This window comes from Danio rerio, chromosome 15 (genome assembly GCF_052040795.2).
Source record: "Danio rerio strain M-AB ecotype USA chromosome 15, GRCz13ab, whole genome shotgun sequence".
Lineage (NCBI taxonomy): Eukaryota > Metazoa > Chordata > Actinopteri > Cypriniformes > Danionidae > Danio > Danio rerio.
The window spans coordinates 15,378,416-15,389,416 of record NC_141035.1 but is presented as its reverse complement, the minus strand read 5'-3'; the positions used below and the strand labels follow the sequence as shown (position 1 = coordinate 15,389,416).

The 11,001-nt window shown below is 37.1% G+C and overlaps 1 protein-coding gene across 1 annotated transcript in view; it reads right to left on the bottom strand.

Annotated features, from left to right (window-relative positions):
- Positions 1 to 226: 226 nt before the first annotated feature.
- Positions 227 to 11,001, bottom strand: part of LOC147833615 (uncharacterized) — a 103,483-nt gene continuing 92,708 nt past the window's right edge. The window contains exon 4 of the mRNA XM_087283761.1: positions 227 to 887. Coding sequence (XP_087139887.1) covers positions 727 to 887 — 161 coding nt within the window. The 3' untranslated portion in view covers positions 227 to 726. The remainder of the gene's footprint in view (positions 888 to 11,001) is intronic.

The following is an 11,001-nucleotide window of genomic DNA, read 5'->3' as shown; positions in this document are numbered from 1 at the left end:
TCTAATCTGAGAAAAAAATCTGATTTGAGCACTAAGCCTCGCAATATGAACGTAGCCTTATTAGCTATGATGGGTGTTTTGTTTCAAAACATATTGCACACAGTACACCAATCACAACAGACTAGGTCATCAGACCAATCACCACATATCAGTATCATGCAAAAAGGGTTTCGAAAAATGCATTGTACCAGTTTCATTGGAGCAATAAAGTAAAAATAAACGCATATTGTATGACAATGAAAGTATGTTTTTATATACATATCAGCCTATGTTATGAACACTGCAAACTAAAGTATGAACCTTTTATATTTCATAATAAGGGCACTTTAATTGATTAATAACAAAAAATCTAATAATTTAATAATTGATTGATTATTCTATGATTAGTCAATTTAACAATCAATATTAATGTTCAATTTATGTCCTATATTTGTCTATACATCAAATAAGTTGACAACAGAATATAACACTAAAAAACATAAGCAATTTGGTCACAGTTTGACACTTGAGATAGAAAACCTTTTTTTTTCCGCAGCTCAATTCCCACAGCAATTACAAACAACCCGAAAACATGCTAACTCAATCCTGCAAATCGTGGATGCCGCTGACAAAACAGATCTCTGGCAAGCAAAACTCGTCTCTTTTTCCGGCCTCCGTTTCATCTTCTTTTCCCATGTTCAGTCCTTCTAAGCCTACCCTTGGGTCTAAGTCACAGCAAACTGACCATCAAAGCCCAGTGTCCGCACTCGGGGAAACAATCCAAGCCGTGATGTGTGAAGGAGAAGCCTGTCTCCGGAGCCCCAGGACTGATGGAGAGAAGCTGGACCAGCACAGAGACAGCGAGAGGCTTTGATCTGTCGTCCAGACGCTTCCAGGAGACTCAGCCACTGTAAAGAACATGGATAATGTGGTTATGGAAACACCTCTCCCTTGTGAGCCCAAACCTGGATCAGGGACCAAATGTGTTGGGAGGCGAACAGATGAGGGGATTTTCTTTACTCAATGTGTCAGCAGCAGCAGAGGTGGCCAGAGATGGGAGGGATTTAGAAACATATTCTTAGATTAAATTAGAAATTAATTACAAAAATTGTAATGAGCAGGCTCCTCCAAATAACACAATAAAGCTCATTTCACACTCAGCGCATGCATAGGCAGCACATACGGTAATGGCCTTTTGTTGTGCTTTCATATTGCACATTCTGTGCACAGGATTTTAGTTCTATTATGGTAATTAAGCTTTTAGATTATTGTTTATTATTGTCATTGTTTTCAAGAGTCAGTGTTTTTAAGGCGAAAATTTACCTGTTAATACTTCACAGTTCAGCTGAAATGAACACTTAAGGCAGTAAAACACAATCGATTTGTATACAAATTGTAATTACAGGGCAGATTATCAATCAACACAAACAATACTACTTTATCACCAAAAAACATTTACTTCAATGGTTGATTTGAAATGTATTCAATTTTAACATCTTCATATTTTATATTTTACATCTAATATATATTTATATATTTTTGATGAATTCTGACATGCAATATACACTCACCAGGAACTTTATTAGATATATCAGTCTAATTGCTTGTTAACGCAAATTTCTAATCAGCCAATCACATGGCAGCAACGCAATGCATTTAGGCATGTAGACATGGTCAAGACCTGCTGAGAAAGAGGATTTAGATGACTTTGAACGTGGTTTCAACACACAACCATCTCTAGGGTTTACAGAGCATGGTCTGAAAAAGAGAAACTATCGAGTGGGGGGCAGTTCTGTGGGTGCAAGTGCCTTGTTGATGACAGGGGTCAGAGAAGAAAGGCCACACTGGTTTGAGTTTATAGAAAGCCAACAGTAACTCAAATAACCACTCATTACATTTGAGGTATCCAGACGAGCATTATTATAATTTTTAGAACCGTGAGGCAGATGGCTGCAGCAGCAGAACCGGGCACACACCGGGTGCCACTTCTGTCAGCTAAGAACAGGAAATGGAGGCTAGTTTGCACAGGCTCACCAAAATTATTAGACAATAGAAGATTGGAAAAACATTGCCTGGTCTGATGAGTCTCGATTTTTGCTGCAACATTCAGATGGTGGGGTCAGAATTTGTCATAAACAGCATGAAAGCATGGATTCATCCTGCCTTGTATCAACTGTTCAGGCTGCTGGTGGTGGTGTAATGGTGTGTGGGATATATTCTTGTCAGCCAATTAGAACCAACTGAGCATCATGTCAATGCCACAGCCTACCTGATTGTTGCCGACCATGTCCGTCCCTTTATGATCAGTCTATCCATCTTATGATGGCTACTTCCAGCAGGAAGACTATAAGGAACACTATAATGAGTTCACTGTACTCAAATGGCCTCCACAGTCACCAGACCTCAATCCAATAGAGCACGTTTAGGATGTGGTGAAATGAGAGATTCACATATCTAACATATCTATATATATATATATGTGTGTGTGTGTGTGTGTGTGTGTGTATATATATTTTTTTTATTTTCTATTTTTTTTCTATCCTGCCCTATCTTATTCAGTGCTATGTAAGCTATAAATAAAATAAAACAATTAATTAATTTTCTTTTCTGCTTAGTCCCTATATTAAGCTAGGGTCACCGCAGCGGAATCAAACGCCAACTTGTCCAGCATATATTTTACACAGCCGATGCCCTTCCAGCTGCAACCAATCACTGTTAAAACATCCATACACACTCATTAACACTCATACACTACAGACAATTTAGCTAACCCAATTCACCTATCCCGCATGTCTTTGGACTTGTGGGGAAACTGGAGCACCCAGAGGAAACCCATGCCATCACAGGGAGAACATGCAAACTCCACACAGCAATGCCAACTGAACCAGCCAAGGCTGGAACCAGCAACCTTCTTGCTGTGAGGCGATTGTGCTACCCACTGCACCAATGTGACGCCCTAAAATAAAATTATAAAATAAATTAACTATTTAAAACACAATTAATGTTTTTTTTTTAAGCCGAGGGTAAATTATATAAACTGTTCTTATTACAATTCCTACTGTCAAACTATGCTTACTTGAACTGTAGGATTTTAAATTGTACTAATGTCTACTATTCTGGGTCCAAATAGATAGGCAAGGCAAACAGAAGATAGTTTTTCTTTTCTCAGTGTGTCAGCAGAACCATTTGCCAGAGATGGGAGGAATTAATGTTTATTTATGGGAAACATATTCCTGGATAAAATGACTAATTCATTACAGAAATTTAATCACTAGGCTTGTCCAAAGAACAAAATAAAGCTAATTTCACACCCAGTGTGAAGCAACACAGTCAGCAGGAAACAGCAGTTCTATGATACCATTTTTACACAGTGATAATTAACTTTTAATAAATTTCAGGCAAATTATGATTAAGGATCAACCAATCAATCAATGTTTTCATTAAAGATGCAGTAGGTGATTATCTTCAGTAACATTTCTTTTTAAACATTAATTAAAAGTCTCGTCACATCCTAATAGCAATCATTAAATTAAGTGGTCCAAATGTTTTTATATGTATTTTAATATTCTGTATAAGCTTCAGCAATCTTCTTGGGGAAAGGTAATTAAGATTGTGTTCACACTTGACAGATCTGGTTACATTAACAATTAACTCTAGTGCAATTCCTTTACTATTTTGATGACTTTGCTGCTATCTGAACCTAGGTGCTCACCAAACAAGCTGTGACAATGCAGACGGGAACAACACAGAAACAATTAGATCCAAAAGTTTATCATATCTCAGCAACCAAACCACTACACAGTATTCTAGTGGGTAGAGCAGACAGGTTTTATATAAACAAATGGCCAAACTAGGCAAAGACGCCAGTCCAAAAGTCAGTGGTGAGAATAAGCAGACATAGCAGTCATAACAATAAAGCAGCAACAGTAAAGAAAAATGCTCAGTAACTGTGGTGTTGGCAATTATGGCAACACCATAAGAGCAAGCATAGCTGTGTCTGAAATCTTCTAATCTGAATGTGCAGTGGAGTAAATTCAAATGTAATACTATTTAGTATGAATGCAACCCTTCCTCTAAAACATGAGTCTTCTGTGCTTTCACTTTGTTTAGGAATCAAAACACTAATAAATAAATAAATATTAAAAACGGCGCGATTCCATTTCCCTTCGATTACAGGTGCCGTCACCCATCCTATACAATCGTCAAAACAGTCATATAATGGTGCACTGTCAGCTGACGTGCTCCATAGTAATAAACAGATGCTGTTTCCCAAACGGATTCTGTACACGATTTGAAGCGGAGAGAAAGTCTGGCTTTTGGGTGTGTGTGAACAGACATACACACATAATTAATAATAATAACATATAAGGATGTCGATCTTGGTGTTTTTTTTTTCCCAAACACAACAAATTTGGTCTTAAAAGTGACACTCTTATTCAATGTAATAAAAAAAATCTTAATAAATGAGAGATTCATTCGTTGTTCTTTAAACCAGAATGTGTAAGTTATACAGTGGAGAAACGGCTAATGAGATTGATAGCTTGATTCTATTTTATTATAATAGTCATAAATTTTAATAAGCTGAAGTATTTGCTGCTAATGTATATATTTATTATTTCTGTGGTTATTAATAATAATAATGAAACAGATTACTGACCATTGAACTGTTTATGTACGATGAAACTGTTTTTTTTTTTTTTTTGGGGGGGGGGGATGTTGGGGGATCGGGGGGAATCCCTTATTATGGTGGGCATATCCCTTATTTTTACATCCCAATGTTGACAGGTATGAGACATACTACTCGGCTCGCATACTGTTTTTAAAAGGCCATGATACCCCCCACTTTTGGTTTAGGTCTACCTCAGAATTTCTTTAAAAGATGCATCATAATGGGGGTGGAGCTCCGCGAGCAAAGGACAGTTATCTAATTTTGCATGCTATCTTCATCAAAATATAAACATATGAAATACTTGGCTTTCAAGTCATATTTTTTCTAGGACATTACGTTAATGTTTTTCTGTGTTTCTATATGGAAAACTAAATGAAAAACAATACAATTTTTTTTTCCTCATGACTTCATTATTCATAACTTTTTATATTTTTTAACATACAACTTTTCCTTTTACCACAATAAAGCTCAAAGTGTGTTCTTTCCAATGATATATAATTTGTATCAAATTTGTAAAATGTTTGTAGCTTACTGGAGTCAGGAACTGTTACTATTTAAAGTTAGGTAGGTGTAAATCCCCAAAATTGAGTGCTGGCTAACAGGTTAACACACTATTAGGGATGGCTAATGTGAAACTGGCGCTTCGACACAGTGTCGAAAAGTGTTTTGAAACACTGCACCAAAGCATGATCTGAAACACCCAGGTCAGGTGATTAAAATGATTCAAAGCACCCAGATCACATGACCAAAGCGATTCAAAGTATCTGGCAATTCAGAAGCGTTTTGAGGCCTGGCAAATCTGCATTTGATTGACAGGGTCAAGAAAACCTGCAGTCTCATGTAGCCTATAGACCTAGACGAATCCCGAAATGCACAAAGGCTCAGAAATTAACTCGATGTATTTTAATAATGTTTTTTTTTTTTTTTTTATGACCAAAACAAGACATTCACAAAGTGTTTACTTGGATGTGAAACCAATGTTAACAGAAAACATGTTACAAGAACAGAGCATTTAACAACGAATGTCTATAGCCACATCACCCTGGATTTAAACGCATTATATCTGCATGCTTGTCAGGAACTCAATGCTACACTAAATCACTTGAAATATCAATTCTACAACGTGGGGTATAATTCCTAAAAGTTTCTTTGCTGAAACTGTTCCTGAGCAATACATAAAAAAAAGCCACTAGGTGTTGTTGTAAAGATGGGTTTTGAAACGTTTGGAAACTTCGACACAGTTGCTTGAACTGGTTCAGTGTTTCATGAAGCCTCGCCTACATACTATTTGGTATAGAAGTATACTGTACAACAGCTAGGGCAGTAGCGTCTCTACATGTAGTGAAGCTACTAGCATAACTACATTTCTCAGTAGCATGGTGGCAGCGTCGCTACTTTCTAAATCAAATAGCTTTTCATTAGCGAAGCTATTTTAATAGTAAAATAGAGCATGTAGCATTCACACAAGCTACATTTTGCGATCACGGTTCAATAAGTGATGGCACCAACATTCACGGAGCTGAGGCTGGTGTCTAGCCGATGAAATGAAATCCATATGATGGCGCAAATGACGATTTCTTCTTCTTCTTCCTGTTTTACGGTGTTCGACAACAAAGTTTTTGGTGCGTTACTGCCACCTATGGTGAAACTTGCTTGATGCAAAGATGACTAAGGGAGGGGATATATTTCTGAAGAAGGATTGAATGAATGACCACCAGCCCTAATAATTACACAAGTGCAGAGGCCATTGATTATGGTTGACAATGTAAATGAACCAGATTAAATGTATCATTATATTATAGACAAAGAATGTATGTGAAATATGTATGAACACACCCTTACTAAACTGGATCCAAAGGCACACTTCAAAAATAGCTCTGAATGAATGGACAAACAAATATATTGGGTTCATGTTTGTTGGGGCGCTGTTTTCTTCAACACATGCTCATTGTGGATATGTACCCCTGTCCACATGTCTGGAGAGCATGAATTATGTAGCCAGAGGTTTTAATGGCTGCTATTATTCTTTAAAATGAACGCTACGGGTGATATGACGGCGCCGATAGCTTCTGTTCCTTTTAGCACTACCAACTTAACTCCATATAGTTGGCTTTACCAGTGCTACGAGTTTGCCCAGTAGCTAGCCGTGTACATCGACAGACGTGGTTAGAATCCAGTGAACAACGGTTTCAGAAACCAGGTAAAACAAAAGCAAAAAATAAACAAACAACAGGCTTAAAAGTTGGTAAAATCACGTGGTCGTGACCGATTTTTTCTAGATTGCTTTTGAAAACACTATGGGTTGGGTTTAGGGAACGGGGTGGGCGGGTCAGTCATTCAGTCAAAAGTAAGCTGGTCAGGTCGGCTGAAGTGAATATAGAGTCCTTTGGTGAATTTAAGCATGAAGAAGACGTGCGAAAATAATTTAAGATCATCAAAAAGCAAACACAGCCAGCACTGGTGGATTTACAAAAACAAAAACAGCAAGCAGATGTGAGTAAAGGTAAGTAAGTAAAGGTTTATTTATATAACATCTTTCCCAGATATTAGCCGCATTTCCTCTGTCGGGCCAATGCGATCCAGGGCTTTTATCGGGCTGGGCGGGGCTGGGCCAATCGCCCGGGAGGTTGAGCAGTGAGGCCAAAATCATGTCGTGTTTCCACTGTCAGGCTAGTAGCTCGCAGCCGCCACGCAAACCCCAACCCCAGAACGTCCCCTAAATCAAACATCACACAACCCACCCACTTCAGCGGGAATCAGACAGATAAAGCACACCATCGCATCCTCACATAATGATTAAAATGAAGACGACCGAAATAAACAAATGACCCGTTACTGTACAACATTATAGGTCTACACGCATGCCTACTGTATGTATTTCCATTTATTAAATTTGTTCACTCACAGACCGACTGTTGGCATCGTACATCAAGTGGTCTTGCCCCTAAAGGAGGGACCCAGCGCAGTGAGCGCACCCATCCATAATATAAAACCACAGAAATTCTCAGGTAGTAACTCGGTAGAAAATGCATTTTATAACATCCTCATTTAAATAGACGCTTTCAAACATTCAGCCCAAATGCTCCAGAGAGCCCTGAAACATAAAGATTTTTCCTTATATATGACATTTAATAGGTGATTCCCCTTTATTTAAGGATGTTGCATATTAATCGGTGATCTTTGGGAAAGTGCTAAGTATTTCAGCACAAGTAATAAAATATAGCCTATATTTCGTTGCGCTCAGCAGCTTTTCACTAATAAAGCTCTTCATGTATTTAAAATTTCATTTTTTAATTTTACCACGTCATATAAAAAGTTTTTGCTTTCACTCACCCAAAAATGCTCTGTTTGCACAATTTGATTAATACTGTATCATCATATAAAAATAATTTATAATTAATATTATAAACCTTCTCCGATGTTTGTTTAAAATTTATTTTATTTTTGTTCAGATTGGCCTTTTGTAAAATAAAAGTATATTGCTTTAAAACAGTTTGATTTATGTATTGTATAAACCTACATTGTTATAGCTAACTTTTGTTTGTTTTATATTGGTTTATTTATTTAATGCAATGTTATTAAATCTGATATTTGTAATTCTTTAAATTATTTCAATATAGCTTAGGCTATTTTATCAAGACATGACACTATTGTTTTGAGCCTACAAAAGTGGACACGTCATTTGTAAAGTTTTTTTTTTGTCTTTTTGTTGTATTCATAGTGTATTATCTCAAAAATAAAAGAAAAAAAGAAAGAAGCTGCTCGCAGCATCAACAGAGCTGTGAAGGGAGCACTCTTTTGCTCTGTCTCACACACAACACACATACAGGCATCTAAACGTGCACAAACACATCTTTTAAACTTGACAAAAACTCTCGAAAACCTTTACTGGCTGCTGTGTCTTTAATAAGGTGTAAAAATTATTATGAATTATTGAAACATCAAGGAGGATGCAGCAAAGAAAAGTCTCTTATAAATTAAAACTTTAGTATTTTATGCAACAGCCTTACATTTAAAATGAAAACAAAAGGGCGATCATACGCAAAAAGTCCCCAGCAAGTCTAGATGTTTTCTTTCCCTTTTTTATTTATTTGTTTGGCGCATATGCTCTTGTGCTCTCCTTTCACTCCCCCCTGAAGCCCCAGCTGGCGCTCTTTGGCCCAAGGTATTTGAAGGGCTGGAAAAGGCCAGCCGCTGTCCCAGAGAAAGCCCCGCTTTGGCCCGATCATGCCCCGGAAGTGACTGTGGAAATCTGACTGGCCTTGGCTCGCTCGCTTCAGGCGCGATAGTGGAAACGCAGCTATTAAGTCACAAAGTGCTTTACAATATGAGAAAACAAGTAAAAGAACACATATCAATAAAAGAAAACATGTTAAAACGTATTAAAACAAGGTAAAAATCCAAATACAGAAACACTAATGCTGCTAATTAAAAGCTTGACCAAAATGATGGGTCTTTAAATGCTTTTTCAAAAGAACAACTGAACCCAGAGTTCTCAGTGCTATTGGGAGAGAGTTCCAGAGCAGTGGGGCCCCCACACAGAAGGCATGGTCACCTTTATACGAGCTCTCGAAATGGCTAAAAGGTATTTTGGAACCACCACGATTAAGCCCTGATGGCAATCGATTTACCTCCATTTTGCTGTAGATCTGGGTATGTATCAGCAATGAGCCTGGGTTGGTTTTCTTTCTTTACACGTTCGAACATACATATAATCCATTCTCATTTTGTGGTGATTTTGTTACTGTATGCAACATATCTCTATGTCCGGATTACACAACAATGTTACAAATCAAAATCAGCGGTAGCATATTACCTAAACACCTGATACCTGCTGTTTTGATAGTGTCTTCTTTATATAAAAGCAATCACTTCCTTTCTTACTTCCCTGATAAAAGCTTTATTAAGTAATCTCATTTTAATGTTGCCATGAACATACAGTATCTGTTTTGAAACACCGTATCCTCCTCCCTCAGCCCGCATCCCACTGTGGCTCTTTCACTTCTCGGTTTCACAGGATGCATTATCAGTGAAACGCTGGACCGCACAGATGTCTGCTGATGGAGAGTGATTCATTCATACTTGAACTGAAACATAATGCAAAGAGCGCTTCCTTGATTATACGGCCATCAGGGAACACATCCCGGCACAGGCTGGTGGCTAATGCAGCCCAGCTGTATTATTGAATCAATTGCACACGCTGGTTCAAGAGAATCTAATGGTGTCATCTTGGAAATGCGGGTAGCAAGCCACTTTTACACAAACAGATATGTCATGTGAACTTGTATATGCTCGTGAACAAGTGCTTGCTTTATTTGTAATCTAAATGAGATAGAAAGTGTCCTCATGTTTTTCAAAAGCCAGATCATTGTTCATTGAAAAGAATAGGCTTTTCAATGAACAAGGACTATATATTTCAGTGAATGACTCAATTATGAGTGTCCATAGGGAAAGAAAAAACAATAATATATATATATATATATATATATATATATATATATATATATATATATATATATATATACATATATATATATATATATATATATATATATATATATATATATATATATATATATATATATATATATATATATATATATATATACATATATATATATATATATATATATATATATTTTTTTTTTTTTAGGTTTTGTTTGATCTCTACTCCTCATGATCTCTGTCATACAGAAAGGACTAATCAAAATACAAGCGGTCAAACTGATGTCATTAGTGAAGGGACACCATTCCAGAGTAGAAGCAAATTCTCAGATTTTAATTAAAAAATGACTAAGGAACAATTCCAGTTCCGTTTTTCAATGCGATCTACTGTATGCAGATAGATAATGAATCTACACAGACCGGCCACTTTATTAGGTACACCTTATTAGTACTGGGTTGTACCCAGTTATGCCTTCAGAACTGCCTTAATCGTTTGTGGCATAAATTCAACAAGGTACTGGAAATATTCCTCAGAGATATTGGTCCATGTTGACAAGATACCATAACATCCATGATACAAATCTCCCACCACGTCCCAAAGGTACTCTATGAGATTGAGGTTCTGGTAACTGTGGAGGCCATTTGAGTACTCATTGTCGTGTTCAAGAAACCAGCCTGAGATGATTTGTGCTTTATTATCCTGTTATCCTGTTAGAAGTAGCATCAGAAGATCTCCTGTTCACCGTTTATATGCTCCCACTAAGCCAAATAATGAGAAGAAACCAAATCTCCAACCAAAGCTATGCTGATGACACTCAGATCTACATAGGCTTATTCCCTGATGACAACAGCCCCACTGACAACCTCTGCCAATGCATTGAGGAAATAAAAAAATTGTATGTGAAAAC